The 27,614-nt window shown below is 43.6% G+C and overlaps 1 protein-coding gene across 8 annotated transcripts in view; it reads right to left on the bottom strand.

Annotated features, from left to right (window-relative positions):
* MAP7D2 (MAP7 domain containing 2) overlaps positions 1-27,614 on the bottom strand; it is a 101,371-nt gene that overhangs the window by 16,459 nt on the left and 57,298 nt on the right. For 3 of the 8 annotated variants that reach the window (XM_070785288.1, XM_070785280.1, XM_070785285.1), the window contains exons 4-10: positions 23,865-23,979; positions 22,895-22,993; positions 20,573-20,683; positions 15,813-15,943; positions 14,149-14,258; positions 2,390-2,667; positions 1,685-1,817 (exon numbers count right to left, since the gene is read on the bottom strand). In XM_070785288.1, coding sequence (XP_070641389.1) covers positions 1,685-1,817; positions 2,390-2,667; positions 14,149-14,258; positions 15,813-15,943; positions 20,573-20,683; positions 22,895-22,993; positions 23,865-23,979 — 977 coding nt within the window. The remainder of the gene's footprint in view (positions 1-1,684; positions 1,818-2,389; positions 2,668-14,148; positions 14,259-15,812; positions 15,944-20,572; positions 20,684-22,894; positions 22,994-23,864; positions 23,980-27,614) is intronic. The other 5 variants (XM_070785281.1, XM_070785284.1, XM_070785286.1 and 2 more) reach the window with 5 other exon arrangements.

The raw sequence follows: 27,614 nt of genomic DNA, 5'->3' as shown, positions 1-27,614 counted from the left end.
AACACACAAGCTACTTCATCTTTCTCTTCATCCTCTGGATCTGAAAAGTCACTGTTTCTTCCATTTCACCATGAGGACTTCCAAGGTGCTGGATGCAATACCCATGAGTAAATAACACATTCTCTTAGCCCCTAGGTCTCCATAATCCTCCTCATCACTCAGAACACAAATTCCTCCCCAGAGGCCCATAAGCCCCTAAAATTCCCTCCATTTAACCACACTCTGTTTCCCCCAAAGTAGAGAAAAACCAGCTTCTCCTGTGTGAAACCAAGAATCTCAAAATCCTCTGCAAGAATAAATATTCTTTCTCTCCCTGTTTAACAACCCAGAGAGAACACGGCTGTGGTCATTTTTCCAGCACCCCTCCGCTACAGGCAGCCCCACCCTGCCACTCTTGCCAGCATTACGGGTTTCCTCCAGAGTTCACCAGACCCACAGGTAGTTCTGTCACCCTCTCCCATCCTTGTTCCTGTCACCCATGCCAAACCCATCCCACTTCCTCACCAGGTAGCAAGTACCAGAAAGCTCTGCATTGCAGTCACCATTTAGTGGATGCATCCCTTATCCCCAGCCGCTGGGGAGGGTCTTCTGTATAAGGAAATGCAGGAGGGTGCTGGCTGGAAGGCAGATGGCTGCACCTGCCCCAGAACAAGCTACAGGCATGCAACTCATCTGCTCAGGGCCTGCACAGGCCCTGGCCTATCACTGGAGGTCCTGCAATTCAGCTTCCTCTCCTGGGACTTCCCTTCACATACCCTGTGGTCCACGCAACCCAGCCCAAGCATACCACTCAACAAAAAGACCTGCTGCTGTTGCCCAAAAAGTTTGAGGTGGGAAAATCATCAGAAAAGTCCAGAATTTGAAGAAGGGACCAGTCAGATCTTTCCCCACCACCCTTAAAAAAAATAAATCAGTAAAAGCATAATGAGACCATGAAAGACTTGTCAAGGTCACTTACAGATCAAGAGTATTCTATCAGTCTAAACTCAGAGCCAATCGTGAAGTACTACAGCATGGTGGGCTTCCTGTTATGTTAATTCTCTCAATAGTAGTGGACTACACTCTGTGATTATCCTAAAAGCTTCCTATATCAACTTAATGATAAATTTACCTTGTCCTTCAACATGCATTTCTCTCTGAATACTAAGGCTAGAAAAGGCAGAACTGTCTGTATTTTGACCAAGTGCTCCGGGGATAAATGCAGTGGTTCTCAAACTCTGGTGAAATACTGAGGCAAGACACAGCCTGGCCTGTGGATTTTTATCATAACTCTTAACAGATTGTGATACCTTCCAAAGTTTAGGGACCACTGCCATGACATCTTCTGTCCTGCTCCAGGATGGAGTCCCTGTAACCTGTGTCTCATGGACTATGAAGGTGGCTTCTGCCCCATCAACGGGTGTCTGCTCAACCCTCCTCTCTCTTACCTGGGGATGCGAGTTAGGATAACTGGGGGTCGGGGGGGGACACGATTTAGGAAGCAAAATCAAGATGTTTACATCTTGGCATCTCCAGTCTTTTCAAAGAGAATCTCATTCTATAAACAAAACTCAAACTCTACTGATGGTTCTGCGAGGCCTGGCTGGTGCTAGAGTCCAGGCTGAGAACAGGGGCTGTCTGTAACATTGAGATTTAGGAGCTGGGCATTTACAGTGGTCTGAAAAGGTCTGAGCACCACCCATACTTGTCTTGTTTTTCCTTCTCCAGACGTTCCTGCTCCTCCTGTTCCTTCTGCAGCCGGGCCTGTCGTCTCTTTTCAGACAGGATCTTTGTGGCCTCTCCTGCATCAGTGGTGCCCGCTGTGGGCTTCCCTGAGGCTGCGTCGGAGGAAAAGATCAAGGGACATGAAATCATGACTGCACTCACATGGGCAGCTGCCACTTGGAATTGAAAAAGCCAACCCAGTGGGTGACGGGAAATGCTGCTGGGACCAGCACAATCAGCCACCGAGCAGAGGCTGCCATGGGCTGGCTGGGACCCTGGATGCATTCCACTGTGGAGGGCAGTGGAAAGGCGAGGAGGAGAGATGGGTCACCAGCAAGCCCCATGGCAGCCTCCACCACTGCACCTGTCTGGGTAAACTCACCATGGCTGTCATAGAAGCTTAGAGGACTACAGGAAGCCCCTCTCTGTGGGAAGGGCATACCCTGACCGAACATAGCTCAGCACCCCCTGGGGCTTCCACAGCCAGAAGCAGTGCCAGTCCCTCGGTCTCCTCTGCCAGGAGACACTCAGGAGAGCAAGGGGAAGGACTGGGCAACGTGCCAGCTGAGAAAGCAGCACCAGGGCATGGAGTCGTCTCTGGGGAAAATCCCCGTCTTTCCCCCAAACCCGAGGCTCCTGTGGGGATGGACTCAGTGGCAGAACCAGATGGGCAAGGAGGGCCTACCTCTGCCACCCTTGGCCTTCCCTGCCGTGGCCTCATGCTTCTCGTGCTTCTCGGTGGCCTGCCTGTCTGCCACGTGCTTCTCTGGGACCTCCTCCTTGGGTGAGCTGGCTGCCTGCTGAGGCAGGGTGCCTTCCTTCTCCTTGTTGCTCTTCTCTTTGTCTGCTTTCTTCTTGGGTGTCTCCTGGCCAGAAAAGCTGGGGAGGCGGTACTTCACCGGAGATCCTGGGTATGGCGGCTTTGTGTTCTTTGGAGACTGCGGATATGCTTTTGAAGTTGCCCTGGAAAACCAAAACCACGCCATAAGATGATTACTGGGCCTGACCACAGAACCCTCTGTTCCGAAGACATCTGGCTCCGAAAAGCTGAACAATTTCATCCTTCAAGAGGGACAAATGTAAGGAGGAGCACACACTCAGCAGTCCCTGAAGTACTATCACCCTAACAGGAATGTATGGTACTTATAAGACATCCCCTACAGAAGGGACAATGTTTTAGGAAGCTCAGCTGATGACATCATGACCTGATTTCACTTAAGTTTGACGGCAACATGAGAGTAAAGTGTTAGGCGTTTCCCCACCTCCTTTTTTTAGATGAACACCAAGGTTGGATCTGGCTTCAGCATATGGCAATGAACGAGCCCAGTCTTATTTTTTTCTAATTATGGCAAAATACACACAACATGAACTGTACCATCTTAACCACTTTAAAGTGTACAGTTCAGTGGTATTAAGTCAATTCACACTATAGTGCAACCATCCCTCCACTGTTTACCTCCAGAACGTTGTACTTTTTAAACACTAACTCTACATTCTTACCTCTCTCCAGCCCCTGGGAAACCACTTTACACTTTCTGTCTCAAAGGATTTGACTATTCCATATACCTCACATAAGCGGAATCATACAGTGAAAAAAAAAAAAATCACCTTTGCTGAGGTATAACTGACATCTAGTTCCTTTTCAAGTTCTGAGGAACAAAGTCAGTGAAGAGGTGGGGAGACGGGGTGTCTTTTTTTCAAGGTTCTCAAGGTTTAAAAGATTCTCTCCAGTTACTAGGAAGATGCAAAATGTGAAAACAAGCCCATGTCCATCCAGGGAAATACAGTTTTGCTAAAATATAGGACCTTGCCTTACATCTGTTGGAAATAGGTCCATTACATGTGTCCTAGCTGAGTCTGGCTCCTGGTGAGCTCTGGTTGCTGATGACATGGGTAACAGCCTAGATTCAGTTGCTGAGTATACCCAGAAGTTCACACATACTGGGGTGACATTTGTACAGAGTACTTTTAGGAAGAACATAAAGTACCCAGCTGACAAATTACAAATTGTCACTCTCAATCCTGCAGCAGGTTGAATAATATGAAACTGCTAACAGTCAACCATTGTGACCTATAAAAATGGCAAGTCAACATAATATTAAAGGCCAATTTCTCACCAGAGACATAAAGAGTTACCTAATCAGATACTGGTGGTAAGGAAAAAACAAGATCGGATTAATATTAAACTTGGTCTTGAGCTGGAAAATAATCCTCAAGTGGTATGTGCACTGGAAAAGATGCAGGCCAGTTTTCAATTGATGCTCTCATGGTAAAAGGCAAACTCTGGCTGTTGAAGAGAACACTTTTTCTCAGTCCGTGCCAGGCTGAGGGCCACACAGTGACCCAAAGAATGTGACTTAAAAGTGACCTGGATTTTTAAAATTCAGATGTTTCAGCATCAACCATTTTACAGATATGGAATCCATCCAGATCCCACTTCCATGGTGAACTGTACACCCCTCTCTGGCAGTCCGCTCCCTAGCTGGACCAATGTGAGACCAGGAAGGATCACTTCATACTAGCCACACCAACTTCCCTTGCGCCACCATCCTGTTAGGTGTGGAGCTACCCAGAACCCCCTGACACCTTGCCATGTGTGGTTGGCGCTTCCCCTCTGCAGACTGTCCTGCCTCAGTCCTGGGGCTCAGCTGACTCAGGCCCCACCATTTCCAGGGCATCTCTTGACAACCAGGTGTTTCTTTCCACATGCTCTAGATACCCCTGATTTTCTAATTCTGTTCCTAGACATCAACCAAATAAAAGCCAGGTAAACAATCCTCTTGCCCCCTCCATATACATATGCATATGTACCAGGGTTTCTCAACCCTGCCATGACATTTGGGCTAGATCTTTCTTTCTGTGGGGCTATTCTGAGCACTGTTTAGCAGCATCCCTGGCCTCAACTCACTAAACGTCAGCAGCAATCTACACCACTCCCCCTCCAGAGGTTGTGACAATCAAAAATGCCTGCAGACATCATCAAATGTCCCCTCAGGAGTAAGATCACCCCCAGCAAATAACCACTGAGGTAAGACATACATACAGCACCCCCCACATACCTTCTATGTGTATAAGGCAGATGAAAGTGGTGCTGCTCTGGTTGGAGGGGTGGTGTCCTAATCCCCACACCTCCAAGGCCCACCAGTGAGCTTCCTAAAGGGCCTTGGCTGGAGAGGGAATTCTTAGTGCCTCCGGTGTTCAGACAGAGTTGTACCTGGACCACCCCTCCAATAATGTGGAACTCAGGCTTCCTCTAACACCTTCCAAAACTCTGTTCATGCTTCCTGAGTGCTGTCTGCACACCAGCCCCTGAGCTAAGTGTATTTGTGTATGTATGTGTATATATGTGTGTCTTTTAGTTCTCAATAACCAGTTATGACACAGGTACTATTATTATGGTCATTTTAAGGAGGAGGAAACTGGGCTTAGAGAGGTTAAATAAGCCATTGAACTGTGGTCTGAACCTTCGACTTCCTGACTCCACTTCTTTCAACTTGGCCCCATTCCCTGTTTGCAGTATGGCTAAGCTGGAGTTTGGGGTCACCATGATCCCCAGATGTTAATTTTAGAAGGGGCACAGAGTAAGCACACAATAGCTATCAGATATTGGTGTTAATATATGATAAAACAAAATCTGAGTTATACTTACAGATGAGAACAAACCAAAAGCAGGAGGAAGCATAATGAGGGAAACCACAGGCCCTGCTACCTCATGATGACAATGTTCCATTAAGCATCATTTTCCAATTAGCTGCTAAAACCTATGTTTAGACTCAAACAGCCTGTATAACCTTATGGCAGGAGATGTGCTCAACAATGCCCTCCTTCCATACTGTCATCTAGGGATGCAATGATCCTATAACCACCAGGAGGGGGTCTTGAGGGAGCTGGTCCTATACACTGAGAAGATCAAAACAGGCCACTTACTCCCTGGAATGTAAAGCGCATGTTCTGTGCAGCTCTGGTGCAACCACTGCTGGGCAGTCAACAGTATAAAGAGTTACTCCTGGATGTGGGATTTGGAGAGGCCAGCCATAGGAAGGCTGCTGTTTTATGGCAGATGACGTAGACAGAAACATGTCCTCCTCCCACAAGCATTCCTAACTTGACTCATCAATTAGGAATGTCTGCTACTGAAAGGATTGGCAAAAAGCCATCTGCTCTTTTTCCTGGCCCTCATCCTCTTCCCCCAGGAGTGAAGCATGACCTCTCTGCTGGATGAGACAGAGCAAAGGTACCGGGTACCCACCGCCCAGTCCATTATAATTGTCTAAGGGACCTGCTTGCAGAAAGCACACATCTGTACTTCCCTCAGGGGTGCCTGAGACATGGGCTCCCTGGGGTCCTGGTGCAAGTACCTGTCGCACATGTGCAGACATGTGAGGAGCTCTTCTGCAGACCCCACTTCCACCAGGAGGGTCTCCAGGGCTAGACTCAGGGAGGAGTGGGTAACAGGCTTGAAATGGCTACAGGCCCAATTCATTCTATAGTCCCACCTTAGCAGCAGAAAGCCAGCATCTGGATCCCAACATGACCCCATGGCCTGGTCTAAATGGCTCACACTCAGAAGGGAAGGGAGCCCATTGAAGTCATGCCCTCCCCTCAGTCAGTGTGCTCAGAGCCTGTAAGAGGGACATGCAGGGCAGGACTATAATATCAAGGGGAAAGGCTGGCCTCCCCTGGGTAGGAGAGGTTCTGACAGCCTCAGACCTACTCAGCTCTGAGCAGCCTTGCTTCAACTTGCTTTAAGAGAACAGTCACACGTATGTTCTGTTCACACCACAGACTCTAAGGCTCTATTATAAATAAAAGTGGGCCAATTGTACATGAGCACACATCTAAAAATAATTGCTACCTGAGAAGTAAGGGTGAATTATTTGGGATAAAACTTAATATATTAAGGAATCTAATTACATTCCCCTAACCCAGCCCTTGCCCAATAAAAAAATATAGTAACTTAGAACACACACACACACACACACACACACACACACACACTTGTGTACACATACAAACATGAGCTTCAAATAAGAGAAGAGTAAGTAAGTTATTGCCTTTTTTAAAAATACCAAATGACCAAACTACAGAATACAGTCTTAGAAGTTCCCTATTTTATTTCCAAATCTGTAGAGTTTCCTGCTCATCCTGCCTCACTACTTCCTACATGGATGCAGTACCCTGCCAGCCCTGCAAGAGTTGCTGAACGTGGGCATCTTACACCAGGTGATGCTGGTCTGCCAGGCCCCGAGGCTCTCTGGCCCCCTGCTCACACCACTTACTGCAAGCCAAACCAAGTGTAGCAAAGCTCTTGTTTTCCCAGTTTCCTAGAAATAGATATCTTGGCTGATGAAAGAAATTAAACACAAATTAATCAGGGAACTCACTGTGCTTTCATAGTTTTATTCTAAAGTACCTTCTCATCTGTTTCATAAGGGTCTATTTGATTACCATAATAACCCAGTGAGGTACATAGGAAATTACTATTAACCATATTTTAGATTAAAAAAACCCCAATCCTAAATGCTTAAATGACCTTTCCCAAGAGGTATAAAGAGATGAGAGAGCCAAATCACTAGATTTTTCATCTTGCTTTCTAAAATAGTTTTTCCACTTCAATTTTTATATTTTTTTTCTAATTTTATTTTATTTTTAAACTTTACATAATTGTATTAGTTTTGCCAAATATCAAAATGAATCCGCCACAGGTATACATGTGTTCCCCATCCCGAACCCTCCTCCCTCCTCCCTCCCCATACCATCCCTCTGGGCCGTCCCAGTGCACCAGCCCCAAGCATCCAGTTCAATTTGTAAAAACTCAATATCTCCAGTGATTAAAAACTTAACAAAAGGAATTCACAAATTTTGTTGGATTAACAGAGATAGGTCTCTCTGATGCACAAGGCAGGATTATATAACCTTTTGAGGTTCCGTGACTGGTAGGAAATATAAACAAACACCTCTGTAAGCAGAGCAGCAAGAAGACTCTCAGGAGAGGGTTGTCACGCTTCTGAACGTGAGTTTACTGCAAAGCATAAACCCAAAGGGCTTTTTATCCTCCACATCTTGGAATCTAGTTCTATTTTTCTCCTAAGCCACTTGACTCCAGGCCAAGTAAACACAGACCACCCACAGGATGGGAGGGGTCTGTTGCCTCATCAGTACAACTTGATCAACATGCTGACAAGTCTATTTGTCAATCACATTTTACTACTTTCTAGAGGGAATATGAGCGATTTTATACCAGAGAAACCTGTGTATACCACCTCAACTCAGTGATCACAGCTATCATCACCAGTAATGAAACATGGCCTCCTGACATCATAGCCTCTTGACACGATGCACTGAGAAGGAACCAATATCCCTTCCACAAGACTCCTGCCCCCAATGTATAATCTGAGTCTAACCACGAGGAAACAGCAAACCAATTCAAAATGAAGGACAGTGCTAAAAAAAAAACCCACTGGTCTGTGCTCTTTACAAATGTCAGGGTCATTAAGAAAGGCTGAAGAACTATTGCAAGTTAATGGAGACTGAGGTGGCAAGACAACTAAATGCAATGTGGGACCCTGGGTTGGATTCTGGACCAGGAAAAAGATGTTGTAGAGGATCTCACTGGGACAGCAGGCAAAGATTACAGTCTGGAAATTAACAACATCATGTCAAATGTTAACTTTCCTAACTTTTCACAACTATATTGTGGTCATACAAGAGAATATCTTCATTCTTAGGGATAAAGGGTCAGGATGTCTGCAAATGACTCTCAAATGGTTCTCAGAAAATGTGTATCTATGGAGACTGCATGAGAGTGAGTAGGGGATGGGAATGATAAAATCTGTGCAGCTACAAGCGAACAGGATGAAAGGTATACAGGAGTTCTTTATTCTATTCTTGCAATTCTTCTATAAGATTGAAGTGATTTCAAAATAAAAAGGTTTTTAAAATTGGTCTAAACTCAAATTATTCTCTACTAAGACTGACAAATACAGGACTAGGACTGGGTGAGTATATAATTATGGCTGTGAGGAGGAGGTATAACTTAATATTTTCAATTATCCTTTTCAAGAAAAATTTCAGGAAAGAATGTAAGTGTATCTGAGAAGGACGGTGGTAACACACACAATAGTTAAACCATCACTGCAGGGAGCCCTGGTCCACTGTAGATACTCACTTGGGCAGGGCAACGCTGCCACACATCTACCAAAGAAGCCTATGCGAATGGCGCTCGGCAGTGACTAATTAGATGCCCTCAACCATGAAAGACATAGACAGGTTGGCTCCAGGAGCCTGTGATTCTAAAGGGAGGTGCTTATTTTGTGCCATCAGACAACTTGCCTTAACTCCTTCCCTCATATGGACTCTCAGTTTTGTTTCTAATGCATGATAAAATGAAATTAACTTAGGTTCCTGATACAAAATTGATCTCAGGCAAGCTATCTCTGAAAGTCATTATCTTTGGCAGATTAAATTTTCCAAAGACGGCCCCAATAATATCTTCTTCCACCTCACATGATCTTTTCAAGTTTATTTTTCCATTCCATTGAATCTGAGGTGTTTCCACTGCTTTGACCAAGAAAACACAGCAGAGAAGGAATGCTGTGCCAATTCGAGGCACAGGCCTTAACTGGGGTTTATGGGCCAAAATCCTTAATAGGCCATCTTGGACCTTAGGTTGTAACTGTAGCACCAGTTGACAGTGAACCATAATTGCACAGAAGACCCCCAGGGTGAGAACTTTCCAGTGAGCCCATGTTAATCCACAGAACAACCACATAAAAGACCCTAAGACCTTCCCGGTAAGCCCAAGTCACAGAGCTGTGAGAATTAATAACAAATTATTGTTTTATGCCACTAGGTTTTAGAGAGTTTGTCACAGCAGCAAGGGATAATGGATACGTTTCCCATCACAATGACCAAACCAATTTGGAATACATTTCTAAGAATCTGAAACCATTAGAGAATATTTCACAAAGAACTAGGAGTACAAACAGCACCAACCAGCAGAGGCAGAGGCAAGACAGACTGGGTAAATCCACTTGGTCACACTCAATTTCCTTTCTCTAGGTTATAAGAGGCAATCTATGCTCCATCCACATCTTTAAGAGTGTTGCTGAAGCTTTTTCTAAAACCATACAAGTACCCGACAATGCCAATCAACAATGAAAATAAACTTGAACACTTAAAAGAGCAATGCTATTAATATGCACAGCTACCCTACAGTGATTTAACTGTTCAGATCTGGGATGAATCCAAAGGTGGAATTAAGATTGTTCAGAGAAATATCAACAACATCAGATATGCAGATGATACCACTCTAACGGCAGAAAGTGAAGAGGAACGAAAGAGTCTCTTGATGAGAGTGAAAGAAGAGAGTGAAAAAGTTGGCTTAAAACTCAACGTAAAGAAAACTAATATCATGGCATCCAGTCCCAACACTTCATGGCAAATAGATGGGCGAAAAAGTAGAAACAGTGACAGACTTTATTTTCTTGGGCTCCAAAATCACTGTGGACGGTGACTGCAGCCATGAAATTAAGAGACACTTGTTCCTTGGAAGGAAAGCTATGACAAACTTAGACAGTGTATTAAAAAGCAGAGACATCACTTTGTCTAAAGATCTGTATAGTCAAAGCTATGGTTTTTCCAGTAGTCATGAAAGGATGTGAGAGTTGTACCATAAAGAAGGTTGAATGCTGAAGAACTGATGGTTTCGAATTGTGGTGCTTAAGAGTCCCTTGGACAGCAAGAAGATCCAACCAGTCAATCCTAAAGGAAATCAACCCTGAATATTCATTGGAAGGACTGATGCTGAAGCTCCAATATTTTGGCCATCTGCTGCGAAGAGCCGACTCATTGGAAAAGATCCTGATGCTGGGAAAGATTGAGGGCAAGAGAAGAAGGGGGCAACAGAGAATGAGATGGTTCAATGGCATCACCAATTCAATGGACATGAGTTTGAGCAAACTCGGGGAGACAGTGAAGGGCAGGGGAGCCTGGCATGCTGCAGTCCATGGGGTTGCAAGGAGTCGGAAACGACTTAGCAACTGAACAACAACAACAGATCTGGGAGGAGAACAATGCACTGACAGAGCCATTCATCACAAGTCCCTTCTGCATTTCTGGATGAGTGTTCATGGTGATTGACTAGCCCCTATCCCATCCTATTCAAAGCCATATACTTCCGGTGTGCTTTAAAGAGCACACGCTTGGTCTACACAAAGGGAAAGCTGAAAATGCCCATGTGGTTGGGGTTTATTTTGTGTGATACCATTTTAAAAATCAAGTGTTTCTTTTTCATCTTTATTCAGTACTGAGTATACAGAAGATTATTTATAAAATAAAAAACGTATTAAGAATGATATAACAAACGTTCACACACACACCAACTAGTGCAAGAAGAAGCCATAATAGGCCAGGATCTGCCACATGTCCCTTCCTGACCCCACCTCCACTTCCTCCTCAAAGGTCATCATCACTCTGCATTTCATGTTTGCCATTTTCTTAGTTTTTCTAAAAATAATTTTACCACATTTATATTCCTAAAAACACACTGGTTGTGAACATCGGGGAACTCAGGATACATGGAATCACTGCTGACATTCTTCTACAACTTCCTTCTTCTGCTCAACACTGTATACCTGAAATCTACCCACTGCTTGTGGGCAGCTGAAATCCACTCTTCTTCACTGCTGTAGTTTGGTTGGATTTTCAGAATTTACTTGGAGTCTACTTGGCTTTCCATATGTCTCAGACCTAGCCCATACCCACTGTAGTTCACTCACTACTTTTCATCCCCGGCAGAAACAACTTTCTTTCTGAACATTTTAAAATCAAGAAATGTTTGCTATTCCTTAGATGTCTTGACTTGGTAGTTCTGATTTGGAGGTGCCTGAGCAATCTTTATCACCAGGGCACCTTGTGCACAGGAAGTCCAGCTGCGGTAGTGTGTGCTATTTCTCCTGCCTGTGCAAGAGATGACATGTATAGGGCTCTGAAAATTAAAGCTAGTCTATCAATTTGTTGAAAGTGGTAGGAATCTTGTGCAGCATGGTACAGAAACCATTATCCCTCATCCTTTTAAAATTCCCCAAGTGAGGCACGCAGCCCAGAAAACAGAATGTTTAAGAAACTGCTCAGTGAGAGAATAAACTGATGAATGTTCCAGAAGGATTGAGGATCCAAAAGGTCTGAGTCCTTGGGTAGGTCTGGCCCCAGCACTGCCCATACCTACTCAGACCACTCTGCCCTCCAGATCCACCTCCCCCTGCCGCCAGCTAAGCATCCACAGACTCATATTGAGCCCAGATTGTGCAACAATAAACTGAGTCAGCCCCTGCCCTCTTGGCAGCCAAGCAGGAAATCAAGTGCACTGAGGCACATGTCAGTTCATCCTGCTCCCTCACCTCATGCAGGGTGCTCTGCTCCAATGTCACCTCCTTGGAGCAGTCTTTCCTGACTACTCCCCTCTGCCATTCTCAGCCATCTGACCAAGGCTCATTTTTCTTCACAGAATTTATCACCACCTGATATTACATTTGCTGTTTACTGTCAGGCAAGCTCCACGAGGACTGATAAGAGCAGTGGACACAGAGTAGGTGCTCTACGGGTGTTTGATGAAGGAAGGACTGACACAGGTATGTTCTGTGAGCACAGCGAAGGGTGCAAATTCCAATCTGGCTGGTTCTGGAGAGGATGCCAGCTGAGCTAAGTTCTGAGGGACAAGTAGCTCAAGGTGAGCGGCTCTCTCTTTGGAGCAGGCCTAGAACTGTCCTTATTTGGGTCCACATCTACCTCCTCCATCGCCGGGGGCCTGACCAAGTGGAGACTACTTTTATTTGCTTGGGGATTCTCCAGAGCATCTAGCACAGTGGCCTGCCCTCATTCATTCCACAAATACTTAGAAACCATCTACTAGGTGCCCAATACTGGACAGAGTAGAAATTTCAAATATTTCTCTAAATTGAACTACATTATAAAAAGTTTGGGATTGTGTTTGAGTCTCTTTAGTCAGAGAAAGATTTTACAAAATTCAAGTGTTATGTCCTTTAAAATATAAAGTATTTCCTGAAACACAACCTTCAAGATTTTCAACTTCAAAGAAATAGCACAGAGCCCACTACAAGCCTGCTTCCAAAAACTGAATTCGTATCTCTATAGAGGGAATGCCCTCTACTCCCCCAACCCCACTGCCCAGTTCACCTCTGTGAAATGTACAATGATGGTAATGAAATTTGCCAGCTACTATCCATGCAGGGACAAAGAGTCAATATCCAGCAAAGACAGGGTGGAATATGGAAAAACCCCAGTAGAAACAGGTTTTTCTCTCTGTTAATGTCAATGTCCCAAACTGATACCAGAACAGTGATATGTAAATGGAAGGCTCAGAAATAAGACAGAGACCTCAAAGCTCACCTAATGGATTTAGAGTTTGCAAAAAAGCAATACCAAACCAAAGACAGGCATACAGGCACAGAAAGAATGCAATGGACTTCAGGAAAAAAAAAAAAAAAAAAACACTATGAATTCAGTAATATGCTATGGAAAGATTTTCTCTATGGAAGGCAGATACATCAATAACCAGTATTAGCAGTTTATCAAAACCACAGCAATGTCTGAGCAAAACAATATTAGTGGAACAGTCTCGGAGAGCAACAAATCAGAAATAAGAGCTGACATCACTTTGAAATATTTTTTTTAATTCCCAAGTGTTCATTAAAAATCTGTGTTTCTTCCTATGTTCTCTGAACCAAACTGTTGTACTATAGAAGCATTATGCGATTCTCTTTCTATATATAGCTTCTTTTTTCCAAATTAAAATCATATTTCTCTTTCTTCCTCAGTACTTTTGAAGATGTTTCCATTCTACTGCTGGATTGAGTTATTTATTGAGTTATTCTTGTCAGTAAAATATTTAGTAAAATATTTAAAAGACTTAAGTCAGTGGTCACACAGTGTACATTTGTTTTTCAGTCACACAGGTTTTCATTGGTGAGTTCACTCAATTCTTAACAAAAGAATATAATGGCTTCATTATAAAAAAAAAAAAAAACACACTGCTGATGGTGACTCAGAAGTTATTATTGCCTCTCTGTTAAAGATACAGGTAAGATGAGAGGGCGTGAGAACAAGCATGGAGCACATGGGCTTCAGAGCTCAAGTACAATGCAATCCCTTCACTCCAGATGCAGCTGGAGAAGGCCAGAAAAGTAGAAGGGGGACTGATGTGCTGAAAGAGAACAGGCCAAGTGGATCATCTCCATAAATCAGGGTCCAATATCATCAGGCAACAAAGCCCTCAAGACCCCATTGTTTATCCAGAAACATATAACACACCTCAGACTGCTGGCCACGCCTTGTGGGGGAGCTGGAGGCACACGCCACCCCACACAGAGCCTCCCCCAAAATTGCTTTAAACATGTGACTGTGGCAAAAGAAAAAGAGGCTTACTTGGATGTCACAGGAGAAGACGACCTCTTAGAAATGCTTCTCAGAGGAGACATGAGGCCCACGCTGGGAACAGAAGCAGTTGCTCTTGGCCCCCTCTTCATCTTCTCTGTCTGTAGGAGACACAGAATAGGACAGCCATGGCCCATCACTGCTATGACTTCCATAATTTTTAAAAATACCCCAGATGGAAGTGATGCACAGCTTTTTTTCAGAAGGAACCAAACAAAGCTATACTGCTTCCCACCATGGGAATCTTTGCAGAAAAGCACCAGGGGATCATCCCATTTAGGTCATTCAGTTAGGGAAAAAAATTTCAGTCTTAAAACATAAAGACCTCCTTTTCCTTGTTATCTTACAAAAAGCTAACAATGGAACCAGATTATGGTCCTGGACACACAGAATTTGGAATGACTACAAAGATATACAATCACTATAAAATAGCTATAGATGGGTGCGAGACAGTGAGCTGGGGACCTTGACAGTGTACCTGGTTTAACAGGGACTGTAACCTCTCCATCCCTCAACATCTCCATGGCCTGCCCCACATTGGCCCTGGGCCTGGCCCAGAGCAGATGCTCCATGACAGTGGTTCTCTTCTCTCCCTATTGTAACTTTTTGTAGCAAATCCTCATGGGGCCCACATTCATTAGCCCCCTTCCACAGTAATCCATCCAACAGTAAAACTCTAGCATCTGAAACATTCACTTCTCCTGTGAGAACCTCAGGATCATATTGGATTAAAAAAAATAAATATGGTATTACAAAATAGATGCCCAATGGTAATGTGGTATTTAAAATAAGTCCACATGTCATATGATACTCCTCCCTTTTACAGGTGGAGCTTAGTTCACTTCTCCTCAAACATGAGTTGGTCTCTCTCTCTCTCTTTGATCTTTTGCTCTGGAGGAAGCCAGCTGCCATGTTGTTTGGACTCTCAAGCAGCTCTAAGGAGAAGTCCATGCAGTAAGGAATGGGGGCCTCCTGCCAAGAGCCACATGAACGAGCCATCCTGGAAAACCCCTGCCAAGTTTTCTGACGACTGCAGTCCTAGCTGCCTGCAGTCCTGACCACACCCTCATGAGAGACCCTGAACCACAACCACTCAGCTATGATGTCCTCAATTTCCGACCCAAAGAACCAGTGAGGTAATACATATTTGCTTTAAGCTGCTAAGGTTTGGGGTGATTTGTTACACAGCAAGTGGTAACTAGTGAAAGTAATATGGCATATGTAATTTCTAACCAAACAGACACAATTGGGGATACTGCTCAACATCTGCCTTACTGATGGTGTTATCAGGACAACAAAAATTTTCAAAGGCCACTACTGTGGATGAAGACTGACCCAGAACCTCAGTTCTAGTTGCCTGTAGAAGCAAGACTGGCCCAGAAGCAGACATTCTTAAAGAAGCAGAGAAAGGGCACTCGGAACATTCTTTCTGACCCCCAACCTCCTTCTGAGGGCTTTGAAAATCTATTTCAAGGCAGTAAGATTTAGGAGGGTGCAAAAAGTTACAGGATTTTCAAAGGTTGGGTGCATTTAAAACCAAATCTTTTCCTTGAGCAGTCCCTGAAGACTGATGGAAACAGACCCCAGGTCAAGTGCAGGGAATAATCACAGTGTCAGATAACCCAGTCCCGAGGGGTGAATGGGTAGAAACCTACTGGAGAGGCCTCCACTCCGGCAGGGGCGCCTTTCCCAGCATCTCCTCCACCAGATGTAGATGCGATCTTCTTCCTCTCGACATTTCGAGTGGGAGAAGACTTGTAGGAAGATTTAAGGGAGCCAGCAGGAGCTACATGGGGACAGGCATGGGATACTAGAGTTACAGTTTAAAAGCCAGAGACACAGGGAGAACAGACGGAAAAGTTGAAGGAGAGCAGAGAGTTGGGAAGAACACCATATTTCAGTTAAAACGTGAGACGAGCAATTCACATTCTCAAAACACTGCCATACTTTTTCTAGTATACACAGAATAGATGTTATCTTAAAAGACTCCCATGCTCAATGCTCAAGAGTCTAGGTCATTTCAGGAATTCAAAATCTGGGCTTTGGAGCCAGGTGGACCTAGCACCATCACCTAATAGCTGGTTCACCTTGGGTAGGTTACTTAATCTCTCTAAATGTCAATTCCCTTGTACAAGAGAGAGTTAACATAGCAGACCTGACTGCTGTCCTTGGAAGGCCCTGTTTATAAGGTTGACCCTTGTAAGCATCTGGAAACTTGGATTTCAGAAGGGTTCTCACCATTAACTGATGAGTAGGTCACTGTGCCTAAGCTGTTTGTACCAACATTATGATTTATGCTGAACACGTGCTTTTCTTCTGAGTCTGGAATTTGAGCATGGACCTGGCAGAGGGTGCCCATGTGACCAGCCCCCAATAAAAACTCTGGGCACTGAGTGTCTAACGAGCTTCTGTGGTTGGCAACACTTCACACGTGTCCTAACTCATTGCTGGGGGGATGTGGCCTGTGTGACTACACCGGGAGAGGATGCTGGGCGCCTGCGCCTGCTCTTCCCTGGACTTTGTTCCATGCAGTTTCTCCCTTTACCTATTTTGCTCTGTAGCCATTTGCTGCAATAAATCATAGCTCTGAGACCTCCTAGAGAATCATCGATCCTAGGAGTGGTCCTCCTGATGCATTCTTTGTTCTCAAAATGGGGATACTTCCTACTTCCCGGGAATTTTTTGTTTATTTGTTTGAGACGTAATTCATATATCATAAAGTCACCCCTTTAAAGGTATATAATTTAGTGGCTTTTAGTATATTCAGAAGGTTGTGCAACCATAACTATGGTCTAATTCCAGAATATTCTCAATATCTGCAAAAGAAACTCTGTGCCCATTAAGCACCCACTCCCCTTCCTCTCTAGCAACCACCTGCTTGCTGTCACTCTGGATTTGTCTATTCCAGACATTTTATATAAATAGAATCATATCACTTGTGGCATTTTCTGCCTGGCTTCTTTCACTGAGCATAATGTTTTCAAGGTTCATCATGTAGCATGTGTCAGTAATCCATTCCTTTTCACAGCTGAATAATATTCTACTTTATAAATAAAAACATTTTTTCAATAAATTCATCTGTGGTTGGACATCTGGGTTGTTTCCACTTTGCAGCTAATATGAATAATGCTAAGACTTGTATACTTTGTGTATGTTTTCAGTTTCCTTGACTCTACATCAAAGAGTAGAACTGCTGGTTCATGTGGTAACTCTAACATTTTGAAAAACATGCCAGACTGTTTTCCAGAGCGCCTGCAACATTTTACATTCTCACCAACCATGTATGAAGGCTGTAATTTCTCCTCATTCTTGCCAATACATATTAAGGCTGACTCTTGAATAATACAGATTTGAAGCACATGGGTCCACTTACACTCAGATTTTATTCAATAGTAAATACTATAGTACTATCTGTGGTTGGTTGAGTCTGTATGGGGAACCAAGACAGAAGGCTGATTATAAAGTTATATGCAGATTTTTGACTGAGGCAGCTGGTACCTGCCAAATTGTTCAAGAGTCAACTGTATTATCTTTTTTCTTTGAATTTTAGTCATCCTAGTAAGTATGAAATGGTATTACGATTTTGATTTGCATTTCTCTAATGACTAAGAATGTTGAGCATCCTGTCATGTGCTTACTGGCCATTTTATATATTCTCTGCTGTGCTGTTTCTACACAACTACCTGTAAACAGACAGAACAAGGCAGAGGACAATATGTCATTTATACATTATCTCACTGAATACACTATATCTTGGGAACTGAGATGGAGACCTGACATGCCTAATGTGGGCATGGTGTTATTTGCAAACAGAGAATGCTAGTCCCCATTCACCATGCCATGACAGTTTGATCTGCTTTGGTCAAGGAAAGGCTTTAAAGATGTGGCCCAGCGTTTCCTGGACTTCAGGGTGCAGATCTGGTGGAGCCTGAGTAGTGAGGCTCTAGATATTTGTGCTTACTATGCCCAGCACTGTGCTATTTCATTTAACCCTCATGCCAATTTAAAGTAACTCCACTTTATAGATGAGGAAACAGAGGCTTAGAGAGGTTCATTAACTTACCCAAAGTGGTAAGAGCTAGTAAGTGGTAGGGCTAGTTATGGGATTTCTGAGATTGCAGTGTATAGGCTATTTTTACCAAACTGTCTGGTTAAAAAAGTCTACTAGCCTCCATAGCTCATGAAATGGATTTCTTTTCCTAATCCACATGCCCTCAATCATAAAATAACTTACTCACCTCTGTGACACTTGAAAGACAAGAAACATAGCAACAGTAAAACACTGGTGGATAGAAAATGTTATTAACCATTGAAGACATTTCATGAAGCCAGGGAACGGGAAGCAAGATACAAAAATTCAGGAATAACTCATAGGCTGACCAATACCATTTGGGGTGCCTTCCTCAGTATCACCAGCTTGGCCTCTTTTACCTGAGTCACTGGCCTGCTCAGAGAGCATAAGTGTACTTCTGCTTCTGGCTAAAGAAGCCTGTGTGGGTGTCAATAGTCGCATAACAAGAAATGTTTCCATGGGACTAAGGTGCATGCGATGAGCTGAGGAGTGGAATCAAATGAAAATTTTAAAAAGCAAAATCAAAACAAAATAAAATGCCTAAAACAACACAGTGCCTGATGAAAATCAATTGTGGGGTGGCAGAATGAATGTGGAAAATAAAAATACTGTAGCAAAGGATGGCTTTGGAGCTTGTCACAGTAAAAGAAAATGGACGATGTGTCATTTAGAGCTTGGGAGAGTGCGTTACTTCTCTTGGGGTGCCAGAATTCATTCAATATGCTACTACAGAATTACTGTATCACCAGAAGAGACTTAGCCCATTTTTCAAGATATAATATGGACTCAAGAAACCATTTACTCACCAAAGTAGCTCTAACACTGAAAAAAAGATTACTCCTACAAAACACTTGTTTTAGGTCCTCTGTTAGGAAATATTTTATAACACACTGATTTTGTTAATGTAGAAATGTGCATCCTTTCATATTTTTCCCATATAAACAAGGGCAAAGATTAAATAAGAAACATAAAAATAAAAATAGCCAACTAATTATCAGCTTTAATGGAAATTAAGTAGCAGTATTCATACTCTAAAATTTAGTGACTGAAATGTCATTTTGATGGTTTGGAACATACTGTATGATAATGGATTAACTTTTCAATTACTTTGTATCTTTTGGATATCCACTAGCCAAAAAAATGGTTTGGGAATTTCAAAGTTTCAATTAATAATCCACAAGCAGATAATTGAGTGGCCAGCAATATATAAATATCATACTGATTATCTTTATACATTAATCAATGCAAATATGAATTTAACATCAATTTGTTACCATATGAATGAATGAATGAAAACATACAGGACATACAAATAGAACAGATACATAGAGTTAAAAGCATGTAGATGTTTTCTCATCCAGCTCTTAGTTAATTCAAGGTTTCTAGCACTTACCCATGAACTGCATCAGAAATCATCAACACTGACACTCACGGGTTCTCTGACACACAGGACAGACCTCTGTGCTGGAGGTGCAAAGTTAAAGCCAGAGGAAAAAAACCAGGAAGGCACACTGGCATCTTCAAAGTCACTGGCATCCTCAAAGTCACAAACATCATCCTGCTCACCCCCTGGTGATGACTCGACACGTTAAATATTCCACTGGCATCGGACACTTCTTCATTGATGCTAAGATACGCATTTAATGCATAGAGAGCTTCCCTCCCTTCCTTAACCTACACATTCTAAAAGGTATCAATGCAGACTTACAGTGCCTTCTCTGAGCCTCCATCAGAACACAGCTGAATCTATTCAGTTTCTGAAACTGGCACTGTCCTATATCCATCATCTCCCACCTCAAAACAGAAAATGCCACCCATCCTTTCACCCTTTTAAAGATTTCATATTAGTTCTGAACTTCTATTTTCCAAACAGAAATGAGCAGGCTTACAGATCACAGACAAGAGCAGAGCCCCATTTTTTCACATATCTGAGTCTCCCACGTACCTCTGCCTCATCAATCCTGCTGTATCTGGCTAACCAACAATAGCACACCAATAACTGGGCAGTTGCTTTTTTAACAGTCACATCTGTCCACTGGTCAATTAACTCCAGGCCATGATAACGTCTATGTGCACTGTGGAAAATGGAAGTCTCTTTCAGACTGGGAGACTAGCATTAACTCCTGTCCCTTTCCAACAATGACCTTGCTCTAAAGAGCAATGCCACTTTCCAAAGTCCCATTAGTGAGGCCCGGGGGCTCCCACACACAGACCACAAGGCTAGGAGATTGCGGGTATTTGAAGAAGGCTCAAAAGAGGGGCTCTCACAAAGACTGACATTAACACCAATGCTCACACTAGAAAGAAGAAAACTGGAGAGACCAGGTCTACACGTTCACTTGCCTCGGTCTGGGGAATAGGATATTGCCGCAGTGGATGAAGACAGGCGCTTACTCATGGGAGGCTCCGTCTGCTTTGGCAAATTCATGGTTGATGTTGAAAGTTTGTCACATGCTGCAGAGAAATGCATTAAAGACATTGGTATTCACACCACTCTCAACCAAGAAACACATTTTCCAAAGTGTTCTTCCTGTCCTCATCCACACGCCTCTGAAACCACTGCGGCACAGCACGCTGCGTCCAGCTCTCTACTGAGCAAGTCTGAGAAGGCCCGGGCCACAGCAACCACCTATTTGAAGCAAGTTCTTCTCTTTCACTGCTCAACTTTGTGCTTCTCTTTGATTTCAAATGTTCAACCTCACTCAACTGTTCAACTAAAGCCATGCTAATCCCACCAGCCAACCATTTCCTTGTGTCCAGGGACTTTTAAGTATATTCAGACCACACGAAAACAAAACCAACCTGGACTGAGAGACCAGTCACCACTGCCAAATGTTCTATGATCTGACTGAGACTGTGTGAGCTGAAACCGGACTTTTTCTGAGGTTATCTAGAGCTCAGGTTGCAGACAGGAGTAATTTGTAAAGCAAAGAGCTGTATTTAAAGCAGAACAACCTTTAGCAGTTGGTTTCTTGCTCTTATCAAGAAACGGGGTCACAATGGCCCTTTCTCAAAAGGCTCTGACTGTTTATGATAGGATTTCAACATGCGGTCCTGCGTTTGGTGCTCTTACTTGCAGCCATTATTTTAGACAGGCTTGTAAAGGAAACCATCACAACAACTGGAGAGGTGCTAACAGTACCAGCCAAGCTGTGTCGGAGCTTTAGGCAAAAGGAAAGATGTGTGGCCCCGGCTCTCAAGGAAGCAAACTCATCAATAATATTTTCAAAATCTGCTCTTCTATTCATCTTGTTTATAAATGAAAGAAGTGCCATGCGTGACAATTTCTCCTGACCAACTGATGATCCTAAATAATTTTTAAATAACTTAGACTGCAGTAAAATGATGTTGTTTGGGTATAAATAAAATATTTAAACTTAAAATGTTATGAGTTTTAATATACTTTTCAGTGTTTCAGTAATTTTTTCAAGTATTTCAATGTTCTGAAAAAAATAACCATTAGAAATCACATAAAATCATGTCTCTAGGGATACATATTTCCCCTTCTGCCTCAGGCTCCCATATGGCTCAGCATGGTACTAGTCTTTAGAAATTCAATAGTTTGTTCATCATGGATTGTTCTGCAGTGATTTTGATTAAAATATTCTTTTATCTTGATTACTGAGATTTTGGGTGTTCCCTTAAAATGAGGGCTCTAGTCACATAACACACCTCACCCTGGCCCGGGGCTCTGGGTATGATTTCCAAGGAGTAACTGCCAATTCTACCTGCCCCTCTCTGTGGGTGGAAGGCCAGTGCCCACATGACAATGAATGTGGTCCAGGCAGCAAAGACTCTGCTATTCAGCAGCACCAATAAAAATTATTCTTTGTCAAAGAAATGCTGGAAATCAAGGATATTTATTCCTACTGCTATAATTTGACCTTCTGGGTAGGTGGTAAACATTGGGTCCTTTACATCTTGTTTTTTCTTTGCCACCCAAAGATGGGTTGAATTTCTGAAGTCATCATTAAATGGGAGCAAGGTTTTGCTAGTTCTGTTCTTGATCTAGACCCTAAGAATTTCCCAGGCCTGTATACAAAACAGAGAGCCTATTAGAGACAGGAAATCAAGAACCAAGCCAATTTATCTCCTTGTCTGGATTCACAGTGTTAGTACTGATAAACTCAAATGCCTCTATAGGAATCCATAACATTCATACCTGCTGCTGCTGCTGCTAAGTCACTTCAGTCGTGTCCGACTCTGTGTAACCCCATAGACGGCAGCCCACCAAGCTCCGCTGTCCCTGGGATTCTCTAGGCAAGAACACTGGAGTGGGTTGCCATTTCCTTCTCCAATACATACCTAACACTGTATAATCATAGGTTTTGGTGACCAGAAATGACTGAAATACATTACTACTTAATGCCTAAAACCAGTGATACATGACAGTGTTAAAGATCTAAGTGCACAGAAGTCAAACACTGACAACATTTTCAAGGCAGAAGTTAGTGAGCTAAAGATGAAATGTCTCCAGGGTGCTAGGATGTAAGGCATGCATGTTCCACGATGACAAATAAAGAAATATGGGCACGTCATTTGTATCTCTAGAAAAAAAGTTCTAAGAAATCAATTGCAAAAGTGTTCCAGACAGACACAGTGATGGAGGAGGGTGACCAGGACAGTCATCACAAAACGCCATGGCACAGTGATGCTCAAATATACCGTTGGTTGACTCAGCAGCGGCGGCAGTGGTCCCTGGGTCCAGAGGGAGGGTGCTGGCTGCTAAACCTAGAGGAGGGGGTGGGGTATTTCCTGATTCACCTACACAGCAAAAAAAAAATCAGACCAAAAAGAGGTAAAAGAAAAAAGTTCCAATTTCTGGTTGACTCTAGCTTGTATTAGGAAATTAGAAAAAGTAACTGGGATGGGTTGTTAACTTCTCCAGATTAAAACAGAAAAGTATATTCATTGACAAAAGGTTGTGTATGCTGTCGCTTCAGTCGTAAGAACAATATAATAAAATCATGAAACTGTACCACACATGTAAACCCATTTGCTCTAGGAAAGAGTTGGTATACAACTCCTGCATAACATAATGGCAGACACAGAAAAGAAGACACTAAAAAGATAGCAAAGCCACCCAGGGACTAGTAACAATCCATACATTAAATTAAACATCTGAAAATTTAAAGATGAGTATGAACTGGATAATGAAATAAATAAGTCACCTTGAAACAAAACTGAAAGAGCAACAGAAATAAATGATGTGGAGTGAAGAACCCCAGCCCCCTTTAGGGGTTACTGCTGCTCAGCCTTTCCCAGTCAAGCTGTAGCCATGACTTAGTCCACAGCCACTGACCTTCCCTGAAATCAGGTTACGTCTGGGCTTGCTAGGCGGATCCAATTAACCAGACTCTACATTCATTTTCTTTGCTTTTTCTTTTGCTTTACCTCAAAGCCCAGTTACCATATCAACTGCTGTTTGCAAGCAAGAAGAATGAACAGATCTCCTTCACAAGAAATGCATACACAGAAAGCTTGGCAGCTTTAAACATCACATCTGAAAAAGGTACCTGCAGACCGGTATAAAGCACCCTTAGATCCTGTAGGTGCTGGTCTGCCCATGGTCTCCCCTTCCTGCCCCGAGATCTCCCCACTGGGCCCTGCGATGCAAGGACAGTCTTTCACTCACCATCACGTCCTCCAGGCCCGGCAGCCAGTGATGCTCCTCCCGACGAGCACTTCTTCTTCAGCTCCAGCTGCTGCGAGCGCTCCAGAGACCTGCGCATCATCGCCTCCAGCCGCTCCTGTCCAGTTCATGCAAGAGAGAGCAGCATTAAGCACCCAGCCCCACCGCACTGCTGTGCCTCTGCGTGGGCGTGAGTCACCAGACAGGGCTCTCTGCTCTGCATCCAAAACCCAGCCACGCGTGCTCGCCCCACCACACCAGCACTTTCTTAGTGGGCGGAGAGTAAACGCTGCGGCTACTGCGGGCTCCCAGCGTCAACACCTCTCCCTTCCCTGGAGAGAGGCGGCTGCTGCAGCAGCCAGGCTTTGATTTGGTTAAGAATAGTGCCAGGCCAGAGTTAACTCCTTGACACCAATCCCATCCAGCAGAACTGGAATTGTGCTCTAGAACCAACTGTATCCTCTCGAGTTGAAAAGCATACAGCACTATGATTTGAGCAAACTGAAATTAAGATATAATTTGAATTTTAGTAGCCGTAAGCATAACTTTTTGGGGTGATACACCATGACTTTGAAGTCTATTTTACAAGGTCCCATTTTCATCTTAGAACTTCTTAAAGGGGAATTAACTGTGTTCTCCATTGTAACACTTTTCTGCTCGTGATACATAGTATTCAGGGGATAATACTGCAGATTTCAAACTTTAAAAAGACACAAGAGTAGGGAAACTTGTGACTACAAAATTAAGCATTTATGTATTCTCACATGTAGATGGGGGGAAGGGGGGAAGAACTAAACAGTTTTTAGCCAGAAGATAAAAACAACAACCAGGTTTCTCTCCTAACAGAGCATTTATTAAAAGCATGCCCCTGTACTAACCCAACTGTTCTTTTCATAAAGTTGGGCCTGATTGCTGGCAAATCTCTCCTCGGCACTAGAGTGAAGCTGTCCTAATTATGTGCTCCTCACAACCTCAATGACACTGCAAATCCCAAATCCACTCCCTGCCTCCACTGGAGAAAGTCCGCAGGGTAAGCGGTTACGTGGACACCTTTTCACCCTCATAAAACTAACCCTGAGGTGCTGGGCTAATCTAGTAGAACTTCAAACCCAAAAGATATTATTTTCTCATGGCTTAAATAAAGAAGCGAGCAAAATTAATTTAGAGCAGCACCAAAGGAGTGACTATGACTTAAGAAGTGGGGAAAGGCTCCTTAGGAGGCACGTGGATCTGCCTTTCTGTCCATACCAGAGGAATGAGATGAGCATTCTCCACATCGCAGACTCTGCTGCATAATTCTTCCTCCAAAGAGCACTGCACTAAAAGATGGCCTCTTCAGGGACCTATGAGCAGAAAGGGTATTTCTTTCCTCCAGTAAATCTCAGATTTGTATTTGCTATTAACAGTGCACTAGTTTCTGGCTGAGACTCTACAATCATGAGTGTGCATTTCCTGGCAGAATCCTGTCCTCACGACCCTGGCCCATTAAATTCTCATAGTCAGTCCCAGCAGTTTGTACAAGAAAAGATAGGCGCTTGGAGGAACTAGAACTTCTTAACTATTTGAGGACTGAAGTCTGGTCACTCAAGATTGGAGCTCAATGGTATTTCATTATGTAGATTTAACATCAAGTATTTAACTTTTCTAAATGAAATCAGTCCTGAATATTCATTGGAAGGACTGATGCTGAAACTCCAATACTTTGGCCACCTGATGGGAAGAACTGACTCATTAGAAAAGACCCTGATGCTTGGAAAGACTGAAGGCAGGAGAAGGGGACCAGAGAGGATGAGATGGTTGGATGGCATTACCAACTCAATAGACATGAGTTTGAGTAAGCTCTGGGAGTTGGTGATGGACAGGGAAGCCTGGCGTGCTGCAGTCCATGGGGTCGCAAAGAGTGGGACACAACTGAGTGACTGAACTGAACTGATTTAACTAATGACCTAATCTAAGTGTTGAAATCTTTCACCTCAGAGTGAATTTAGTGTTGAGTGGGTTATGGGAGACTGCCTACATGCCAGAAGGACCTCACAAGATAGTTGCTCATCTATTTGGACACTAATGAGAACTAAGAACACCAAGACTGATCAGCCAGCCACATCACTGAACAGCTATCTAGGGGCATAACCATAAGGGAATGCCATACGCAGTCAGACCTACTCCTGAGTCAATAAGTTACCTTTAGAAAAAATATCTGTCATCCATCCCCAATCCACTGAGCTGCTCCAAACTCTACCGTGAGAGATTAATTCCTTTGAACCATAAGCAGGCTTATGAAAATGACATTATCCCTGAGAGAAGACACAATCACTTTGTGTCTTCCACTTTGGGGGAGATGATGAAAAATAGGCGATAACCAAGGTCTCTGGTGGCTCAGTGGTAAATTCGACTGCCAGTGTGGGAGATGTGCGTTTGATCCCTGATCTGGGAAGATCCCCTGGAGAAGGAAATGGCAACCCACTCCAGTATCCTTGCTTGGGAAATCCCATGGACAGAGGAGCCTGGCAGGCTCCAGTCCATGGGGTCACACAGTCAGATGTGACTTAGCAACTGAACAACAACAAACCAAGCTCTATGGTGAGTGGGCTTATAAAACCCAAAGTTGTCAGAATGGGATGATGCTTTTTCCAAACATGTCAAACCAAAACTTCACTCTTATTAGAGGTTAGTCCTATTTGGTCCCGTATTACATAGTATGTGTGTGGATCTTTCTGTTCGAACCTTCCTGTGATAAGACTGTAAAGAATCCTAGATTTAGAGTCAGAAGATATGAATTCAAATCCCACTTCTGCCTGCTATCTTTTAGCCCCATGATTCTGAGTAAATCATTTGATGCCATCCTTGGGCATTAGTTCCCTTGTCTATAAAATGGGGATGATATTACCTATATTACAGGTCATTCAAATTTATAAGATAATAGCAAGCATAATAAGTCCAATGCTAACTGGATCCAAATTTGATGAGGAGGATTATTAACATGGCAATTTTGAGCAGTGGTTCTCAAACGTAAGTGAGCTTGCATCAGAATCCCCTGGAGGGCTTGTTAAAACACAGTTGCTGTGCCCCACAGCCAGAGTTTGAGTCAGCAGGTCCAAGGTGAACATCCTGAGAATACATTTCTGACAAATTTCCAGGAGATGTTGATACTGTTGGTCTTGGGATGGTACTGAGAACCACTGGTTAGAAGAAAGCTTGAGCACAAGGGAGCATGTTGAGAAACTTCAATCACATCAGAAGAACAGTATTAATAAATATCAGAGCTGCATACTGCAAATCCTGCCAAGTTCTAGCTCTCCTGAGTATCATCTGATCATCAACAGAGGATGGTGAAAGGGCAACGTAGACTCTTGTCCCTAGAATGTTCTCTCCCGGGTGGGGCTTAGCAGAAGGAAGGAATGAGGGCAACTTACCCTTGACCCCTTGAGGTCTGGCCCTAGATATGCCTGGATGAACTTAACAGGAGAACCACGACCAGGGTGATGCTCTGAGTTGGCCAAGCAGTATAAAAAGCCTGTGGCAGGGCTCGGCCTGGCCACTGTTACCCAGACAGCTGTCTCAGGCAGGAGTAGAGGGCTGACATGCCTTCCCCGTTGCCCTTACTCCACGCATTCTGGAAGTGATAGAGTGGGGACAAGCCCCCAAATGGTCCTAAGCAGGGCTCCGTGGAGGGCATTTTTCTCTGGAAACAGACATGCACATCTGGCTGGAAAGCTATGTAATCACCATGGCCCTATGCCAGCCAATGCCCTC

Source organism: Bos indicus, chromosome X (genome assembly GCF_029378745.1).
Source record: "Bos indicus isolate NIAB-ARS_2022 breed Sahiwal x Tharparkar chromosome X, NIAB-ARS_B.indTharparkar_mat_pri_1.0, whole genome shotgun sequence".
NCBI classification, from domain to species: domain Eukaryota; kingdom Metazoa; phylum Chordata; class Mammalia; order Artiodactyla; family Bovidae; genus Bos; species Bos indicus.
Note: the sequence above shows the minus strand (reverse complement) of the source record. Positions and strands in the feature narration are given on the sequence as shown.